We start from the raw sequence: 21801 nt of genomic DNA on the forward strand, positions 1-21801 counted from the left end.
ACCAGAAACATCTTAACTGCCCTAACCTTACCTAAGATAGACAAGTTCTTATTTTTCCAAGCTCTCATATCTTTCTTAACCTTCCTCCATACTTCTTTATAATTCACATCTGGGATCTTGGCCACATTTTTAATAATATTCACTCCCAAGTATTTAATTTTTTTTCTCTTAGAGTCCATCCTTGTCATTTTTACTATTTCCTTCCTTTCCTCTCCGTTTACATCCCAAAATAAAATTTCAGACTTGTCCATATTGACTCCCAAACCAGACACCTCTTAAAAATCCTTCAAGATAATCAAGAGTTCTCTTACTCCCTCTAGTGGGTTTACCAAAAATAATAAAATATCGTCTGCATACATATTTATTTAAATTTCCTCCTTACTGAATTTCTTATCCTATCTGCCAAGTACGCCATACCCATCACAAATAGTAGTGGTGAGAGTGGGCAACCTTGTTTAACGCCTCTTTGTATATTAAATTGTTCAGAGACTCCATCATTCACCCTTACCACTGCCTTCCCCTCTTTGTATAATTCTTGAACCGCCCTCACAAAGTTTTCTCCTATTCCTGCCTTCGTCATAATATTCCATAAAAAAGTATGCTTTATAGTATCGAAGGCCTTATATACATCTAATTTCAGTAAAGCCAATTTCCCTTTTGTCCTACTCGTTAATATGTTTAACACATTTCTTATAGGGTGCCCTATATATCTTCCTCTTATGAAACCATATTGGCCCTTTGATTATTTTAGGCAGAACCTTTTCCAAGCGTTTTGCCAGAATCTTTGTAAATATTTTATAGTCTGCATTCAGTAAGCTGATTGGTCTATATGAACCCACCTCTGTAGGGTCCTTCTGTGGTTTTCCTATCACTACTATCTCCACTAATTTCCACGTCTCTGGAGCCCTTCCCCATTCTAAAATATTATTAAATACTTTTTTCATTTCTGGGCCAATAATATCAATTGTTTCTTTATAAAAATCCATAGTAAACCCATCTAATCCCGGGGACTTCTTTCTCTTAAATGTTCTTACCGCCTCTTCAATTTCCTCCAAAGAGATTTCTTCATTTAACCCTAGTCTATCATCTTCCTCAATCTTGGTTTCCAAACTTACACTACTAATGCTTTTATTTTCCTCTTTATATAATGTTTGGTAGAATTCCACAAATTCCTTCCTTATTTCTTTAGAGCTTTCTGTAAGTATTTTCCTTTTAGTCCTAATAGCTTTTACTCTCTGTTTATCCCTTCTTTTCTTTAAGTAATTTGCTAACCTCTTAGTAGATCTTATTGACGTTCTCTGAAAATCATTCTTAATCATATTATCTCTCTTCCAAATCGTAAACCAGTATAACTCGTCCAATTCTTGTTTTAATTTTCTTAACTGCCCCTGTCTACTTCTTAAATATTTGCTTTGCTGCTGTTGTTGGAGTATTTCAATTTCTTTAATTTTCTTCTGCCTTCCCAGATACCATTCCCTCTTAATAAGTTTCTCTGTCATTATACAATGCCCTCTTATAACCGATTTAAATGCATCCCACACTATCGGTATCTCTCCCGTACCACTGTTCTCTTTAAAGTACCAGCTACTTTGTTTTCTGATATATTCCCTATCCCTGTCTTTACCCATTATTAGGTTATTATATCTCCATCTCATACTTTGCTCTCCCCCTTCACTTCCTAGCTCCACAAACAATGGGGCATGATCTGAAATCCATATTTCTAAGGTCTGGGCTCTCTTAATCTGAAGTTCCTTCCTGTTTGTAATTAGCAGATAATCTATATATGTATAAGTCTTGTGTCTATTAGAAAAGAAAGTGGGTTTAGTACTAGTGTTTCCCATCTCAAAAACATCTTTTAATCCCCATTTATTCAACTTGAGAGAATGGTCTGTCTTTAAACTCCAATTAAAATCTCCAGTAACAATTATATTTTCCCCCTCAGCAAAGGTCTGTAATTTATCCAAAGTCTTCCTTATAAATTTTTTTTTGCCCTTTATTTGGGCCATAAATGCTAGCCACTGTGAAAATCTTCTGCATCGTTTTAATTTTTAAAAACACTTATCTACCATCATTATCTTTCTTCTGCTTCAAAACCTCGAAATTGAGATTTTTATTACATAATATTGCAACGCCTCTGGCCTTATTTGTTGCTTTTGACTCTATTTTTAATCCCCATTGTTGGGAAGACAGAAAAGGTTTATTATTTTCTTTAGCTCTATGCGTTTCCTGAAGACATAATAAATCAACTTTCATTTTCCTTGCCAGCTCCAAAACCCTGTAACGCTTAGTGTCTGAAGTCAACCCATTCACATTAAGAGACAAAACTTTTAAAGTACTATCCATCATCCCATTCTAAGTTTATTCCTTGAATTCCTCCGTGCACATATGTTTTCAACTGATTTGTAACTCTTACTTCCCCCCTCCCCCTTCCCACCTGAGACTCGAATAGAGATCTCTGCGAACTCTGTCTCATGGTAACCTTGGAGGCCCACGTTCCTCCCCCCTCCCTCCTGGAACACAAGGAATACCACACCTTATCTTTACAAAAAAGCCTGTTTTATATATCCCCGTGTATACTATGCTTTTTACTTATTACTACCCCCCCAGTCCCTTTCTTTTTTTTCCTCTCCTTCTCTTGCACTGGAGATTCTTCCTGCTCATTTTGTATGTCCTCCTCCACACTTGAAAGCTCTTGCTCACTCTGTTCTTGCAATCCAACGCCCAAATCTGCCAACATTTTCCTTGCTTCTTCTGGGTCCCGAGCCGAGTGTTTCCTACCATCTCTGAACACCAACAGAGTTGCTGGCTATGCCCAGGTGAAAAGAATTTTGTCATTAAACAAAGCTTGCACAAATTGCTGCATATGTCTTCTGGCTTGTAGTGTTTCCTGGGAGAAATCCTGTCGCACTATAACCTTTCGTTCTTTGAACTGAAGGTCTGTCTTCTGCCGCAAAGATTTATAGATCTGATCTCTTATCTTCTCTCTTGCAAATGCCACTATAACATCTCTGGGGGCTCCAGCCCCTCTCCTTGGTGTAACAAGTCGATGTGCTCTCTCTATATCATCCTGCTTAATCCGAATTCCTTGCTCCTTGAGCCAGTTCAACATGATTTCTTCCAAGTCCTTATTCTGAATATCTTCTGCAATTCCAGCAAATTTTAGGTTTCGTCTGCGTTGTCTATCATTCATCTGGGCGATCCTTTTTGTCAAAATTTCAATCTTATCTTTATTTGCCTCAGCTAATTCTTTAGCATGCTCTGCTGTTTTCTTAACCTTTTCCACAGCCGTCATCATTCGTCTCATCTCTGCCTTTAGATCCTATCACAGAAAGGTATTGTGCCTGTGCAGATCTGCCATGGAAGAAGGTTCCCGATCTCTCACACTGGTTTCCCCACTTTTTTCAGCACAGTGAGGGGAGTAAGGAGCACCTTTCCTCAATTCTCTCACTGCTACTTCTGGAGAGGTTTTTTTAAAAAAAAGAGCTTGCAGAGATGCAGGAAGGAGGGTTGTGTGACCACTCAATGAAATCAGTTACAGTTAAGGGCAATGATGTTTTCATCATTGTGGTCTCAATTCAGTCCCACAAGGGTAATTAGCAAGCTGACCTACCTATTAGGATGGTGGGTGTGAGGCTCTCAATGAAAAAAACCTTTGGAGTACAGCTTAACCTAATGCCTCACTTGCAGAATCGACATTGATGGCAAAACAGGAAGTTAAGGTTACAGTCCTTTACATAAATGTAAAATGAGAAAGAATAAGCCAGTTATATGGATATTTGTGTTGAATGGCATGCATTTTTCAGGAAAGATTAGTTTTGATTTGTTTATTCAGTCTTAAACAGACTGCAAAACCTTGTTTAATGATAGGGTTGTGCTTTTCTTATTGGTTTTTTAAAAGTAATTACAACATTTTTAAATGATAAAGTTGAAGTCCATTCAAGCTGCTTATATGAAAAAGGTTATAGGTTTCTAGAAATGCCTACTGTAAGCCTACTGTACTGTAAGCCTATTGTAAGAATAATAATACTAGTCGAACAGCACCAATGCTAGAGAGATCAACACATTTACAGCACAATCCTCTGCAGAGTAACTCCAATCTAAGCCCATTGACTTCATTGGACACAGACTGGCATAATTCTGCATAGGATTGCACTGCCTATGTTCAATGCCACACACTACACTGCTTGGAGTTATTAATTACTATAGCATTATTTTGGGAATGCTATAGTAAAATGGACTGCTTCCTTCTGCACTAAGCTCAGCCATTCATTCAAAGACAATAACATAATAAATAACATTGGATTTATATACCGCCTTTCAGGACAACTTAACGCACACTCAGAGCAGTTTACAATGTATGTTATTATTATCCCCACAACAGAACACCTTGTGAGGTGGGTGGGGCTGAGAGAGCTCCTAGAAGCTGTGACTGACCCAACATCACCCAGCTGGCTTCAAGTGGAGGAGTGGGGAATCAAACCCGGCTCTCCAGATTAGAGTCCCGCACTCTTATCCACTACACCAAACTGGCTCTCAATCACAAATGTGTCATCCTGCATAGTTTATCCCTTCTAATTTTCCTTCTTATATTGTCCTATTCCACTTGAAACCACTTCTCTCCTAACCAAAGATTATATTTTTTCTTCTTAGCCAGTTATGCTTTATAGTAATTTACATTAAAAAATAAGTCTTGAGAAGCAGACAAATAACTGTGGAAGTGGGATGCACCCTAAAGCGTTTTATATATTATATACTATCTAATTTCAGTATGGCATGTTGATTGCGATTATTATTTTGAAATAAAGCAGCTAAAATGTCAGATGGGTACTATTTGTAGAAAAGATTACAAGCACACTGAATAACATTCCAGGAGCTGCTTGTTAATCAAAGATGGCCCCAAGTACATGGGGAAGTCAGACCTCCTCCTAGGGTGACATCTCATCTTAAAGTTGAAGAGCTTTACTTATAACCATTTCCCATGCTTTTTTTGTTTGCTTTGCTTCTTTTGAAGTTACAGCTGTAGGCTGGATTTTTCCACAGCTATTTGTTCAAAATTATCTAACGACAAAATTATGGCCTGCTTAAATCTCATCTCTCCCCAATGAATCTGATTAATCAGTTTTATTCACTGAATAAAAAAAACACACAAATAAAATATGTTTAGCGCAAGGAACTGCACAGTATTATCCTAAGCAGAGTTATCCCCATCTAAACTCATTGAATTTAATGAGTTTAAAAGGGCTTAACTTTACTTAGGATTGCACTGGCAGTCACACACAAACAGATTTTTTACTGTCATCCCAGAACTGCAGCCACCCTCTCCCCCACACACAACAAGAAGCTTTTAAAGTTTCCTCCTAGTTTAAAAAGCCTGCTGCATGCTTGCAAGACTACATGTGTATACAGGAAAACTTGGACTGGGGTTATTATTATTTATTATTAAGGTATAAGAACAGGCTTGGAACCTATGACCGTGTTCCACACACACTTTGCTCCAGTTGTAATACAGCAAACAAAAGAGAAACAACTTCCTTGCATACAAACGAAACTGAATAAGGAGCAACCCTACTCAAGGAAGTAAGGCACAAAGAATTCAGAACAGTGCGGGTCAAAAATTCTCACCAAAGTGTATTATTTCACCAATTTAGTCAATAAATACAATTAAACAACAAGACCCACGTTCCTTATAAGGCATGCTTAACTGAGAAAATAAAGTCTCAATGCAGATCCGGTAGCAAGGACTGGAGAAAATCCAATGTCGGGGTGTGTGACAAGGCACGTCCCGCTTTGGAAACTGCAGGCGTCGATGAGCGAGCTGCAGTGTTCCGAGCTAGAAAATCGTCAGGAGTACGAAGATGAAGTTGCTGTGGAGAGCAGAGCCGTAAAATGATCAAAGGCAATGCAGAGCCATAAATAAATCCAAGGTAACGAGCCACGCCGGCCTCTTTTTTTCACTCGTTTCAGATATTTAAATCTTTCTTCAGGCCATAGCATAATCACTGTTCAAAAGCAGAAAGTCGATATCCAGTTCCTTGCAGCAGTCTGTGCTGCACGCCCGCAGGGCAGCGGAGGCCCAAAAGAGCCCTCCCACCTTCTCTGCTGCTGCACGGGCCTGCAGGGCAGCGGAGGAGGCCTCCACCACCCCAGCATCAGATGGAAGGTAACTGGGGGGATGGGGCTTGGGAGGGGGTGAGGGGCTGGGGCTGGGGGTTGGGCCATTTAAAGGGCCTTGATGCTTGCAAGCAGCAGGTCCCTTTAAACTATCAGCTGGCAGTCGGTGAGTGGGGATCTCCCTCTGCTGCCTGCCAGCTGATAGTTTAAAGGGACCTGCCGCTTGCAAGTGGCAGGAAAAGTTTAAATGGCCATTTCCTCCAGGGAAATGGCCATTAAACTGGCCCTTTAATACAAACTAAATGAACCAGTAGTCCAGTTCGTGGAAACCAGCTTACACGAACCCTGGTTCATGAATCCCAAACCGGGCTGGTTCATGGGGGTTATTTTGTTCATATTTAGCTTCGTGCCCATCTCTAGCCAGGACCAAAAAGGCCCTGGACCTAGTTGAGGGTAGACAAACCTCCTTGGGGCCAGGGACCACCAAAAGATATTGACTGGCTGAACAAAGAGAACTCCGGGAAAACATACGGCAAGAGGCGGTCCCGCAAATATGTAGGTCCCAGTCCGTTTAGGGCTTTAAACATCATAGTCAGTACCTTAAATTTCACCCGGGACTCAACTGGGAGCCAGTGCAGCTGGCACAAAGTGCCACCCTTCAAAAGGGTAAGATCAACAGCTCCCTGTAACTCAATGTTTTCCCACACTTCTATAATTCTGCATAATTTGTAAACTAGAATTGTACAGGAAGGCATTTTTATAAAAAGAATAGGATTATAGTTAAATAGAATTGCTCGAAATGGTGCTTTTATAAAGAAAATATAGTTTTAGTTTATTGCACTTTTATTATGCTATCTTGTTTGTACTGCTTTGTCTTCTCTGACTCTTGTAATCCATTTTTTTGCATTGTTGATCAGTTTTCATAGCATTATTTTCTAATGAGCCTTAAGAACATAAGAACATAAGCAAAGCCATGTTGGATCAGGCCAGTGGCCCATCCAGTCCAACATTCTGTCACACACAGTGGCTAGAAATCCAGTGCCATCTAAAGGACTGTCAGTGAGGCCAGGACACCAGAAGCCCTCCCACTGCCTTCCTTCCAGCACCAAGACAACAGAGCACCACCTCCCCACAAAGAGAATACCATCTATCTCCTGTGGCTAATAGCCACTGATGGACCTCTGCTCCATATATTTGTCCAGTCCCCTCTTGAAGCTGGCAATGCTTGTAGCTGCCACCACCTCCTGTGGCAACGAATTCCATGTGTTTATCACCCTTTGTGTAAAGTAGTATTTTCTTCTATCTGTTCTAACCCGACTGCTCAATAATTTCATAGAGTGCCCACGAGTTCTTGTATTGTGAGAAAGGGAGAAAAACACATCTTTCTCGACCTTCTCTAACCCGTGCATTATCTTGTAAACCTCTATCATGTCTCCCCTCAGTCGTCTTTTCTCCAGGCTAAAGAGCCCCAAGCGCCTCAATCTTTCCTCATAGGGAAAGTGTTCCAACCCTTTAATCATTTTAGTTGCCCTTCTCTGTACTTTTTCCAGTGCTATGATATCTTTTTTAAGGTGTGGCGACCAGAACTGTACACAGTATTTTTAAGGTGTGGCGACCAGAACTGTACACAGAACTGTACACAGCCTTGAGTCTCAGTGAGCAAGATGGACTATAAGTAAAGGAAGTGGGCAAATAAATAATTCTGCAAATTCCCCATTTGGGGAAGATAGTATTACAGGACATACCTGGAAAAAATCTAGCACATTTCTTAACAAAGGACTTCCAAATACTTAATATGAACCTGCAGTATAAGAAGTTATTATCCTAATAATATGTGGTGGCAGTTATGGGAAATGAAACTGATATTATTGTTTGTTCTACTTTTTAAAAATCAGAATTTACTGCCAATAACTAGATTAACTTTTGAAAGTAATTAAAAAAACTAGCCATCTTCACTTTTGTTACCTACTTGCAGCTTTCAAGAGTACAGTGGTTTATAAGTCCCTTCCAACAGATAATATTTTATGTGCAACAGATATATCCAAACTTGCAGTGAAGAGAGAATCTGTCAGATGGGGCATATCAAAGTGCCCCATAGCATGGAAGCCTCATGATAACACAACTGAGCATTCTACAGATACTCTGATGTTATGGAGCTCAAATTGCTTTGTGCAGGAAGAAAAAGTGATGCAATTTGCATGAAGCAAAATGTGAAGTAAGGCCACAGAATAATAAGTAGTTACAATTTATCCTTTAAGATAAGCTACAGTGCTCCCATTAAGCTGCATTAATACTGTAGCTGCTTCTTTGGCATTCGATCAATCATGCTCTCAAACCAGAGCCCCTTTGTGTTTTTCACACTGTGGGCTTTGGCATTAATACATTCTTATGTCAAAAAGCCTTGTTACCCATGGCAACAAGATTTTTGAGGGGCTCTATTTTTTAATGAGAGGCTACTCAGGAAGGATCTGAAAATATGTTTAACTAGCATCTGCTAGCCTGTTCCAGAGTAGATAAAGTACTTCAGCGACTGTTTTCTTGGTGCCAATCACAGGCACAATTTTGTTTCACTTCAGAATTTGTATAACATTAATCTGGAAGATGTCAGTAGTGGTGTTTTCAAAAACACTTGTTTTATTAAAACTTTGTCTTGGAAAAACACATCCAAGATACGATACACTCCTGAGAGCCAGTGTGGTGTAGTGGTTGGACTAGGATCAGGGAGACCCAAGTTCAAATCCTCACTCTTCTATGAAAGTTCTTGTTACCGGAACTGGTCTCCTTGCAATAAAATGATTTGTGGGGGAATTAGCTAGCAAGGAGAATGGCTATATAAGTCAAGCAATAACTTTTATTAAGAACAAAATAGCATGCACATACATTCGCAATTACGGAGTAAAAATACTCACATACGCTCACACAGAATCCTAGGAAGCTTAGTCAGAGATTGGGAATAGAGAGAGGGAGCAAATATATCTACCTATCCTGAAGAGGGGGGTCCAGTCCACGGGAGAAGAGAGTAGCTTTGAACGCCAGCATCCTTGGCTAGGGGAGCAAGAGGCTTGGGCAAACCTCAAGGGAACAGCTCTTATGGATCCAGAAGCGAGTACAAAGAGAGAGAGGGTTAGGGAAGTGACCCTAAGGGAGCAGTGCTTGGACTCAGGAAGCGTGCACGATTTGAATGAGGCCAGGGCCCTGCCCTTATAGGTAAAATGTGGCCTGAGGTGGAAGAGCCCACCTAGCCATTAGAACAAAGGCTCCAATGGTTTGACAAAAGGGTTGATCACCTTGATTGGTAGCTGCTGGGGTGTGTGAAAGCATATGCAATATCACAAGCAACCACATTCAAATGGCTATTAAAATGGTGGAGGCTGGCCAACCGCTTACATTCTTTAAGTGACCTTGGGCTTATGATTCAGTCCAACCTACCTCACAGGGTTGTTGTGAGGATAAAATAGAGGAGAAAACAATAATGTAAGCTGCTTTGGGTCCCCATTGGGGAGAAAGGCAGAGTACAAATGAAGCAAGTAAGTAAAATATGAGAAAACATCTTCTGTGTTTATAATAACCACTTTTCCTGTTTATATCAAAAGATCAATGTCAATATTGATAATTTTTTTTACATCTATAATTTTAACATTCCTGACCAAGGATCACAAGTTTGGGCTCACCTGCAATCCAACAGTGTGCATGCTTACTTGGAAGAAAGTTCAATGAGGTTAACTTCCAAGTAGGCATGGGAAAGCATGGGCATGAGAGCCAGTTTGGTGTAGCGGTTAAGAGCACGGGACTCTAATCTGGAGAACCGAGTTTGATTCCCACTCCTCCACTTGAAGCCAGCTGGGTGACTTTGGGTCAGTCACAGCTTCTAGGAGCTCTCTCAGCCCCACCCACCTCACAGGGTGTTTTGTTGTGGGGATAATGATGACATACTTTGTAAACTGCTCTGAGTGGGCGTTAAGTCATCCTGAAGGGCGGTATATAAATCAAATGTTGTTGCTGTTGTTGTTATTAAGGACTGCAGAAACTTTAGGAAAATTTAAACATGTTTACATGTCATATGGTCTTACATAACTATGCTGGTTACTTGCTTCCAAATGCTGTGTATAAATTAGCTACATTGGGAATGTCTGAATTAGACATGGGCATGATCTGAATTACGATTTCAAAAAAAACCCGATTTTGGCGTTTGCACCATCATGACTCAGCTAATCGGTTCCGTCCACGGCAACCGATCCAGCAGTCAGGGGTTTGCTTGTTTAGGACTTGATCGAATATATCGGTTTCTGTTCAGCATTGCAGACACTCTGGCGCCAGTAATTTATTCCCGGGGCAACGGAGCCAGGGGAATGAGTCGTGTTTGCCCTCCTTCTGTCGACCTCAAAACATGAATGGAAGCCCAGCTTTCCTTGATCAGCAGACTTCCTTCCAACCACGGAGCAGCAACCCAGAGGAGGGAGGGGGAAGGGGGTGTTCTGAAGCCATGGGCACAAAGGAAAGGCAAAAGGCAGTGCGGGTGGCTGGGAGGCTGCCTGCACCGTTCGTCTTTCCCCAGGACAAGGGGCGCGTGGGCAAGCCGGCCACCCTTTGTCCTGGGGCAAGGCAAAAGGCAGCGCGGGAGGCTGAGAGGCCGCCTGCGCCATTCGCCTTTCCCCAGGACAAGGGGCGCGCAGGCAAGCCGGCCGCCCCTTGTCTTGTGGGGCAGGTGAATGGTGCAGGCAGCCACTGAGCCACTCGCACTGCCGCCAGCTCCGCAGCGCACCGGGACAGCCAGCTTGCTGCATGGGTGGGGAGGGGAGCGACCCAGGAGCGCGCGCACGCAAGAGCCTGACTACGGTTGCCCTGGGCGCTGGCAACCGTAGATCCGGCCCTGGGAATGTCCCCCCCCTGAGGGGAGGCGGCTCGTTGCCGGGTTAAAAACTTTCTCCCCCTCTACTCTAATTGTGTGTGTGTGTGTGAATGTCCCCTTCCTCCCTGAAGGGAGGTGGCTCATCGCCGCCTCCCCCTGCCCGCCGGGCCTGGCGGCCGCTGCCACCAGCCACCATTCCTATATCACTAGAAACAGTGGGACGCCCTCCCGCTTTGGCCTTCCCGATTCTGGATTGGAAATGGGACTTGATCGGTTAGAATCGGTGGCCTGGGTTCGGCAGCGACCCGCATCGACGAACGGCTTAATCAGTATTTTTTTTTGGATCGTGCCCATCTCTAGTCTGAATCACTTTCTTACGTTATCTGCTATGTTTCTTTTTCTCTGCTGTGGATCTGCTGATTGTCCTTGGAATTGGTCTCAGCCTCCATAAAATAATTACCTGCTGCCAATGTTGTAATAATTAAGGGGTTTTTTAAAAACAGAATGAGAACAGAAAACAAAACAAAATGACAAGAGCTTGAATATGATTTTAACTGGAGTTATCTTCAGCATCTGTGTTTTTACTCGTGTTTGGTGGTCAGAAAACTGCGTCATTTTTTGATTTAAATCTGCAATATGCCACTGAGCTAAATATATAATCCCTCCTCTTCTATGAAGGAAAATCATGCACATGAGGGATTTCCAATTGATGCAGCAAAGAGTACAAGAAGTATTTGGAATGTATATATTTTTGGATTCGGTTTCGTTTTCTCGGCCATGTCGGACGCTCCTCTCCGCAGGTCCGAGAGGAAGCGCCCGAGCAGCCTGACCGGGCGGCTGATCTGCGAAGATTAGCCCCCAGAACTCCCAGTGAGGGAGGCATGGTCCGGAACGCGGCGGGAAGAGCCCCCTGAAATTGATGCAGGGGGTAAATTGCCCGTTTGTTCCTATGGAGGCTGGCAGACATGCGCAGCACCTCGAGTGCTGCCGGGCCATGGAAAACGGCAAAGAGCAGATCTAGGTGGAAGCCTGTAAGTAAGCGAATCCCTTCTGTTATTACAAGCACACGCAAAGGAGTGGTGGGATCTGAAGCTAAGAAGGCTCGTTCTTCCCCCTCGCTGAGTTTCAGAATTTGGTCGGCGGTTACCCCCCCTAAAATGGCAGCGAAAAAGCAGAGTCCCGCTTTGGGCATGTCAATCTCGGCTGCCCTGCAGGGGAAAGGAGAGTCGCTCGAGGACTTGGTGAAGAGGTCGGTTATCGAAGCCATAAAGCCCTTTGTTGACAAGCTGAATGAAACAGATCAAAGGGTGGGCTTAATTGAGAGCGAAGTGAAAACCATTAAGGAAGCAACGGGGGGGGGGCAGAGAAGTCTGCTCGGGAAAATGCGTCACTTGTGAGGGCAACGAATAAAGAGTTAAAGCTGGTGGAGAACCAGCTGATCAGGCTACAAGTGGAACGAACACAGACAATTTTGCGCATCCAGAATGTGAAAGAGGAGGAAAATGAGGATTTATGGGATCTGGCCTCGGAACTATTGGCGATACCCGCGAGGGCAACTAAAGAAGAGGTAAAAAGCACCACTTTGGAAGTCCGTCGGGCTTCTTCAAAATATGCAACGAAGCGTCAGCTGCCTCGCGAGATCATCATCGTTTTTTCATCTAAGAGGATCCGAGACACTATCCTATACAACTCATACAATGTGGATCTGGACTTTCTGGGTAATAAAGTTAAGATACTGAAGGACGTTCCATTTTTAGTTCGGAAAAGAAGATTTAAGTATAAAAAGTTCACAGCTCTTCTGAGGGAACGTGGAATAAAGTATAAATGGCTATTTCCGGAAGGTATCTGGTTTAGTTACAAAGATCAAGCTTACAAGATAACATCAGAAGATCAACTAAGGGATTTTGAGGACAAAAATCAAGAATTTCAGCAAGACACCAAGCAAGAAGAAAAGGATTTGAAGTCTGAAGGGGGGGGGAGGGAACGAGCACTGCGGTTGCAGTTGCTCAGAGAGAACTGCGTCCGAGGCCCAGGGGGGGGAGGAAGACTTAATTTGGATTGTAATCTGTATTTTGCAAGGTCAACCACTCCATCAATATCTTACAAAGTTTTAATTTTTGAATAATGGCAGTATGAAGGGAAAGCATTATTTGTAGTGTAGTGTTGTTATATGTTGCTGTTTTTTTTTCTTTCCTTCCCCTGCCCCCCTTCTTTCCCTCTGTATTGTTAGTTAATGTAGGTAATAAAATAAAAAATAAAAAAGGAATGTATATATTTTTCTCCACTTTTATACAATTATTCTGGTAGATCAAATCAGTTTTATATTTCACTCCTTCTTGGTGATCACTGTAATGAAAACTCTTTTAAAATAGCTAGATTTTGCACCTGGCATGCTTAATTAGGCAGAAGAACATGGCTTTGCTCTAGCAAACTTTAATTATGAACTATATTTTATTCTTATTGTATTTTATATATTTATGACATGCATTTAATGTATATGTCTGGCAATGACTTTGATTCTGATTTCTGATCTTGAATTGTAACAATAAACACATACATTCAGAATACAAGAAGTGTCTACGCACATCCATATTAGAGATGTCATATCAATGCAAATGTATTTATGAAAAATCTTCTGTAAAAATTAACGCAAAGTGAGAATGAGGAGGGATTTAGAAACAGAGTATTAGTGAAACTAAGGAATGGCTTTGTGATAAAATGTAGATATCTTTCTTAACAACAAGTTTTCAGTGTTCTTTATTAAACCAGCCCATCTGTACAACAATGTCCCTTTCTTTAACCACAAGGTTAACCACATGCATTTCAGTGCATGATGTAGTTGTTGCTTTCTACTTTTGAAGAATGGTTCATTTAGAGCCATTACCAAGGCATGTGGTATCTGAAGTCTTTGTCCTATTGCTTCTCGGCATTTTGCCTCATGCTCAATCCACCATCCTATCTTACGTGCTCAAGAGAGGCTCAAACACAAGCACCAGGACGCCCTTTATGTCAGCTCCAAGTGAAATAGCCCTACAACCTTTCCTTTCAAGTCTTTCTAAACTTCATTCCCCCCTGCTTTGTCTTTGAAACAGTTCTCTAACCTTTGGGTCAGTCATCAGAAATAGACACTCCAAAGCACAAACTGTGACAGAAGAGGGAAACAGAATTGACAAATGCAACGTCTGTTTATATATTTAGTACATTTTTTATCCTGTCCTTTCTCAGGAGAAAACACATTGGATCTCCTTCCTCTGTGGCTTTGTAGTCTCACAAACAAAGTAGAATTCCTTCTTCAATATCTACTTTAAAAATCCCAAGTACTTTATGTTCTTTGTTCATTGCTTATTTTGCTCATTGAATTAGAAATCCAAAAACACAGAATCTTTCTAATTTTCAGTTGTGGCTATTTAACAAAAATGTAGGAAAAATTATTAACTTTATTTTTCAGTATGTATGCTCTACTATTTCAGAAAATTAGCATATATAATACATAAGCTGTTTTCTAATATTTTACTTGCTTACTACATTTGTACCCTGACTTTCTCCCTAGTGGAGACCCAAAGTAGCTTACATTGTTCTCCTCTCCTTCATTTTACCTCACAACCCTCTGAAATATGTTAGGCGGAGAGTGTGTAACTGGGCCAAAGTCACCCAGCAAGCTTCCACGGCAAAGTCAGGATTCAAATCTGGGTCTCCCAGATCCAAGTCCAATGCTATCTTCTACATCACACTGTATTTTAGAATATTTAAGGCATCACTTCTATATATAAGCAAAAATATATATAAGAAGTGCTTCTGACATCTGTTATGCCAACAAGGCATATCTAGTCATAAAACATATATGCAGACCTAAGGACACATTATTGACTCCCGCAGGAAAAGTGAATAAACCTCTGATCTCAACTTGTGTGAAATTTCATAATCCTTGCAAATGGAGTGAAATGGAAAAGGAAAGGAAATTCACATGTAGAGCGGGACCACAAGTGACGTCTGACACAGGTTGGACACTTGCCAGCTTCCCTCAAGTTTTGATGGGAAATGTAGGCAGCTTGGCGGAATGTTGGACAAGTGACAGTTGAAAAGTCCATTGGACAGCAGTCAGAGAGTCAAGCTGCAAGACCAGGATGCCTACATTTCCCATCAAAACCTGAGGGAAGCTGACTAGTGTCCAACCTGTGTCAGGCGTCACTTGTGGTCCCGCTCGTAGTCTTTGATTGGGATAATAATGTAAAGGGTTTTTTGGCCTAGCTTGCTCCAGGGATGTTTTAATATTCCCATCTGCCCCTAGGAAGGATTTTTGGGGGTATTCTTCTGTTTATTGATAAACTTGCAAAGCAATATATTTAAATACCCATTGTGAGGATACAAGGGAGAACATAAGTTCCATGCTTACATGTTTATGAAAAACATATGGGAATACTCTGAAAAAGATATGTAAGTCAGCTCTTCCTTGCAGTTGAAGAGTCTGTAGCTGCTGTCCTTGACTCCCTTTATTCTCCCTTTCTTTCTTAGAGTATAAGGTTAGCTGCATGCATGTAGTGAGAGGAGCAGCACAGACAGAGGTCTTATATACGTCATGGAAAACCAGCACCTAAAGAAAGACAGGCAGGATGGTATAGTGTTTATAGTCTCAGACTAGGACCTGGGAGACCAAAGTTGAAATCCTCACTTCATTGAGGCTTTCTGATCTTGGGCCAGCCACTGTACCTCAGTCTAACCTACCTTACAGGTTTGTTGTGAGGATAAATGAACACGTTACAAGCTGCTTTGGGTTTTCACAGGGGAGAAAAGTGGGGTATAAAATCTAAATAACAAACTATTTGCGATGTGAGTTCATGTGAGTTCTTTTCTGGTTCTATAGAGAGAGGTGAAATTCAAACTACACTTCCTGGCTATTCGTCTTGTGTAGTTTAGCTCTTAGTTAACAACTGAAGGAAAGCACTGGTGTGTGAAGAGAAGGGGATTGGGGAGCACTGGTGTTTAGAGAGACAGAGATAGGAGTACTAAAAAGTGGGTACCAGCATTCCTAACTCCAAAAGGGACAGAGAATGCTAAAGGAAAGTGTATTAGTGTGTTTGGAGAAAACCAAGGGAAGAAAAGCCTCAAAACAAGCATTTAAGTATTTGTGGAGAGTATAAAGGTAAAGGTAGTCCCCTGTGCAAGCACCGAGTCATTACTGACCCATGGGGGAGACATCACATCACGATGTTTTCTTAGCAGATTTTTTGTTACGGGGTGGTTTGCCATTGCCTTCCCCAGTAATCTACACTTTACTCCCAGGAAACTGGGTACTCATTTTACCGACCTCGGAAGGATGGAAGGCTGAGTCAACCTTGAGCCAGCTACCTGAACCCGGCTTCCATCAGGATCTAACTCACATTGTGAGCAGAGCTTGGGTGGCAATACTGCAGTTTACCACTCTGCAATCTGTGCATGTTCTGATTTTACCTCAGAGATATATTGGTTGAATTACCTCATAAATTTTCAACCCCTGGTTTTACCTGATCTTTCCCCTCTAAAATAAATAAACTAGTTATTTTTCAGAGGTAAAAAATGACTCTGGTGCCATTTCTGCTGTCTAAGGACGAAGGTATGTCCACAATACAAAAATAAAACCCACAACTAGTTTGTCCTGTCACAGATACAAACCAAAATAAGAATCTATTTTATACATTTTTGAGGAATTACCACAAAATTACTGTCAGCAATGGAACCACCACATGGACTGCAAGAGGCACTTGGAAGTAAGGGAGAGGAAACATCTGCTGAGGGGAATCCTAATCAGGAGGTAGAAATTATGAAAATGAAAGTTGAACTGGCAAAAATTGTAGCAGAGAAAGAAAAAACTAAGAATGAGGAGGATAAAGAATTAGCTAAAATGGCACAGCAGAAGAGAGAGCGCGCGAGAGAGAAGTTGAGAGGCAACATGAAAAAGTATTGTATTATATGAAGATGAGGGAAATTGGCTCAAGGAAGTAATAAATAGCATAAATGCCATAGGGCTGGGCAGCTCTCCCACACCACCACCTTCTGGAATCAGTCAGGCAAGTAAGAGTGGAACCACCAAAGCATAGTACACTCCAGCCAGCTACTCCAGAAGGATATCAGATTTAATGGAAATGAAGGTCAATGAGAATCATTAGATACACATTCTCCCAGCAGAGTCTGTTGATCAGGGCAACCAAGCTGAATCAAGATTGAAATGGTGCCGTGGGCTCTGAGTCCTCAGAGGATGAAGACCTCAGGGAGGATGACAGGGGAGAGAGTATGCCAAGCCCCTCCAGAGTCAGCCGCTTGGAAGACCAGCAGGGAGGGGAACAGCAGGAACCCTTGCCAGAGCAGGCGGAGGAATCCAGGGCAGACTCAGAGACAGAGGCTGTTCCCCTACCTGCACCAGCAGTTGAGACCAGGGCAACATCCCCACCAAGCTCCCCTGAGCCTGAAAGGCAGCGTAGGGTGCGGCAGCGTCTTGCTGCACAGGAAAGGAGACGAAGTGCAAGGCTTCAGGCACTCAAACAGCAGCGTAGTGACCTTGAGGCTTAACAAGATGCAGCACTGCCCTGGAGGTGATTGCTCTTAAGCCAGGACGCCCTTCCCCTCATTGCAGACGCACCTGCGCACAGACCTGCCTGGCTGTACTGCAACCCAGCTCTGCTCTGACTGCTCTCTTGGCTCTGACCTTTGAATTCAGCTCCCTGGACTACACTCCCTGCTTGCTCCCCGGTCGGCTTGGTTATACTCCGGACTCTTAGAGAAGCTTGAGGCAGACTCCCCGCCTGCATTCCAGCACAAATGGGTCCGGATAATCTATCTCCTCCAAGATGGCTTGAAGTTGTGCAGCCACCACTTGTTCAAGCACCTTGCCCAAGAATAGAATTTTGGCCTATGTGAAGTAGTTGTATAGGTCGTTGGGGTCCTCATGCACCTTCTTTAGGATGGGTCTCACAGCCACGTCTTTCAAGGCTGATGGAATGATACCCTCCCACAGAGATGTGTGTATTACCTCTTAGAACCAATTGACCAAACTAGGCCAGCTTGAAAACATCCATGAATGGCAAGGGGCAAGTTTAGACATGGTAGGCTGCACAAAGCAGTTTGTCCACTTCATGAGCCCTCACCGACTGAAATTCATCCACGCAACTAGGATCTGACCGTGCTCCAACAGCATCCTGAGATGGAACTGAATAAAGTTGCAGTGGATGCAAGTGTTTTTAGTTCAAAAATGCATCACAAAAGAGTCACAGTGGACCTTGCATATTTTCTGGGTCAACCTACTTAGGAGCCTGAGATAAGATACCCCTCACAGCCCAGAAAAGTTCAGCTGGATAGCATTATGCAGCCACATTGATAGTGGATAAATAACTGGCCCAAATGCCATCAGTATTGAGAGATGGTGGAGAGGTGGGCTCAGTTTCCCACCATCACTGCTACAGAATAGGCATGGTAATGTGCTGTCACTTGTACATGGTAATATTCATTTCAAGTTTAGGATGATTCTGTACAAGAAAACCTCAGAGGGGGGGGGGCAAAACTATGACAGAGCCATCTGTGACCGTGCCATCCTCTCCATTCTCACCCACCCAGGTCTCCATACCTACAAGGTCAGCCTCATACAGTATTAAATCATGGATGAGGGATGCTTGGTTGTGAACCAATCTGGCAGTCAGCAGCAGCACTTTTAGGCTTGATGGGTGATCAGAAAAATTACTAGGGTTCCCCTGATTGAGAGAAAGATCGGAAGTGGTCATAACTTCTGGCTGGACAGGTAAGTGGATGACCCCTTCATTCACTTATCTGTCACCCTTTTATAACAACAACAACAACAACAACAACAACAACAACAACAACAACAACAACAACAACAACATTCAATTTATATACTGCTCTTCAGGACAACTCAATGCCCACTCAGAGCAGTTTACAAAGTATGTTATTATTATCCCCACAACAAAACACCCTGTGAGGTGGGTGGGGCTGAGAGAGCGACTAGCCCAAGGTCACCCAGCTGGCTACAAGTGGAAGAGTGGGGAATCAAACCCGGCTCTCCAGATTAGAGTCCCACACTCTTAACCACTACACCAAACTTGTTCTTTACGTCAGAAAAAAAAATCCACAGAGCAAATGAAATTCATTTGACAAATGACTCTATGTTGTGATTCAGAGGCAGCTCTTCGAAAGCTGAGGAACTTCAGGTAATCCCACACCTTTCTCCATTCATGTATCTCCCTCTTTCCTCTCAAAGGCAGCAACTCATCCACATCCCCTTGACACACGTATATCCAGGCACATGAGACACCAGAGGCAGACTGCTTCCATTTGTGGTTCAGAGGGAAATGCAATCTACCCTGGAGGTGTTGTTTGTGAATGCCAAATAGTACATCTCCTCTTGGGCTGACTGTGGTCCATTCTCAGTGTTCTGAACCTCAGGCTAAACCTCAGTTCTGAACCTTCTGCTGATTGCAGCATGTTCTGGTTTGATGTTCTGATGTTGCTTGCCACTAGACATGAGACAGAGGGCAAGAGCCAATGGCCAGTTCTAATTACAAATTTTGTGGAGGACTAACTCCCAACTAGGATTGTAAAATGTTTTACTTTAAGGGTTTTCACTGCAATGCTAAACAAAGCTATACCCTTCTATGCCCATTGACATCAACAACCTTAGAAGGGTGTAACTGTGCTTAGGATTGCACTGTTATTGACTGGATGGTTGAAATTGGCTGATCAATGTTCAATATATTCAGTTACTTCAGCATATTAAGCATTTTTATTAAATGATTTTAGGGAGTGTTTTGATGTTCTGTGTTATTGGGTTTGTTATAATCTTATAAAACAGTGCATTGTTCTGTGCTCTGAACCCTTCTGGGAATCAACTGGTGCATAAATCTGGGGGGAAAACTGAATTCCTATTTCAATGGAAACTTTCAAAGTTCCAACTTTTCACACAAATTTAGGGGCTTAGTTTATATTTTCTCTTTGTACAATAAATTAAACTCCTTATTTGACTTATGCAGGTTGAAATGTTTTAAAGATCTTTAGCAGTGAATAAGACAGAAGCAACAGCTCCCAGATTCATTGGGGGGCTGGTTTGTTGGTGATGAGGGGAAGGCGGATGGGGAGACGGCATGGCAGCCGCCCTGTTGTGAGGGATGGGGAATGACCAGGGGTGCATGCCCAGGTCATCCGGTGGGGGCCCCTAGTCTGGAGGTTTGCTCCCACCTCTCAGCACTTGGCTCGTGGCGGCATCCCACCCAACCCTCCCTCATCAAAACTTTGTAGTAGGCTGTGGATTGGCATTGGGCATTGATCCGTTTGGGGGGAAACAGGACCCTCAGGCTCAGTTTCCCTATTATGGGGATCCCCATAAGAGGTCTAGGGAGTGAGGAATGGCCGGTGCATGCCCAGTCGGGGGCTGTCAGTCCGCCTCACTCCCAGGTGGCAGGGGATGTTTCACACAGGGGTGTATACCCACGTGGTATCCCACTGGCTGTCATCCCATGGTTGGGCTGTCATTCCATGGCAGGGGTCTGAGGGTGTGTGAGCAAGTCAGCCAATGCTTGGATCCATGCCCTATGTGCACCTTCACTCACTGAGCTGTAATCTCAATAAAGTTGTGGCCTTCTTTACCTCCAGCACTGTGTCTGTGTGTTTTTGTCACCGTGCCCCCTCCCCGCTCTCCTCCCCCACTTAGCACTCACCTGCAACCAAAGCTAATGGAAAATGTTGTTTTTTAGCAAGCGATAATATGTTCCTGTTCCTCAACGACTGTCACTATCTTTAATATCTTGTCTACAAGTACCAAGAACTACAGCAAAAACAAGACAACATGAAGCTAGACAACTAAATGGCATACCTTTATGACATGATGTTTTCCACGAACTGTTGGTATCTTAAACATTTGGCACCAGTATGTTGTGTCTTTGTCTGGTATAGGCACCTGTCTTAATAAAAAAGAAAAGCTAATATAAAAGTTTGATTTTTGTTCCCCATAGTTATATAAGAAGTCTATCTATCTTGCACTAATATTCAATAAAAGTAAAATCCAAAGTAACTTACGTCTTGGTTTGTCAGGTCGAAGTACAGCAAGGAGGGAGAGATAATAGCAGTTTTCTCAGGATTCAGTAAACGCAGACTCTTTGTTCCCCGATTTGAACCATGATAATTTTGACCTGTTTCTCTGAAGTCTTTGTCATGATATGCCCATATCACTCTCACTGTGCTTTCCTGGAAAATGCAATTAGGTGTAAGAGAAAAGTTAAGCCTAGCATTACAGTTAAGCAGATGAACTTTTGCATCTTTAAGTATCAGCCACTGTTTCCTTTCCAAAAAGGCATTGCACTGTCGCTGCCCTTAATTTTAGTTTTATGAGCAATGTTAATGTATCATTGCAGTTTGGTGTAGTGGTTAAGAGCACGGGACTCTAATCTGGAGAGCCGGGTTTGATTCCCCACTCCTCCTCTTGAAGCCAGCTGGATGACCTTGGGCTAGTCACAGCTCTCTGGAGCTCTTTCAGCCCCACTCACCTCACAGGGTGTTTGTTGTGGGGATAATAATGACATACTTTGTAAACTGCTCTGAGTGGACATTAAGTCCTGAAGGGCGGTATATAAAGCAAATGTTATTATTATATTCTTTTAGTTATTTTACATTTTGAACTTGTGCTTTTTTATGTTTTATTGTAAGCCACTTTGAGGGGTTGGGGACAAAAGGAAGGATAAAATCTAAATAAATACATCATCCTCCAGGAATTCCCAAGTTTGAAGGATTTTTGGAAAAAAGATTAATATGAAGGTTAAATGGCACCAAAGCCTTACTCCATATTCCTCACCTGTCATATCTGCATA

General features: G+C 42.5%; 1 protein-coding gene across 1 annotated transcript in view; it reads right to left on the reverse strand.

Annotated features, from left to right (window-relative positions):
• MOXD1 (monooxygenase DBH like 1) overlaps positions 1–21801 on the reverse strand; it is a 75017-nt gene that overhangs the window by 34978 nt on the left and 18238 nt on the right. Inside the window, exons 3-4 of the mRNA XM_054975333.1 lie at positions 21014–21181; positions 20811–20894 (exon numbers count right to left, since the gene is read on the reverse strand). Of these exons, the coding sequence (XP_054831308.1) occupies positions 20811–20894; positions 21014–21181 (252 nt within the window). The remainder of the gene's footprint in view (positions 1–20810; positions 20895–21013; positions 21182–21801) is intronic.

Source organism: Eublepharis macularius, chromosome 1 (genome assembly GCF_028583425.1).
Source record: "Eublepharis macularius isolate TG4126 chromosome 1, MPM_Emac_v1.0, whole genome shotgun sequence".
Classification (NCBI taxonomy): domain Eukaryota; kingdom Metazoa; phylum Chordata; class Lepidosauria; order Squamata; family Eublepharidae; genus Eublepharis; species Eublepharis macularius.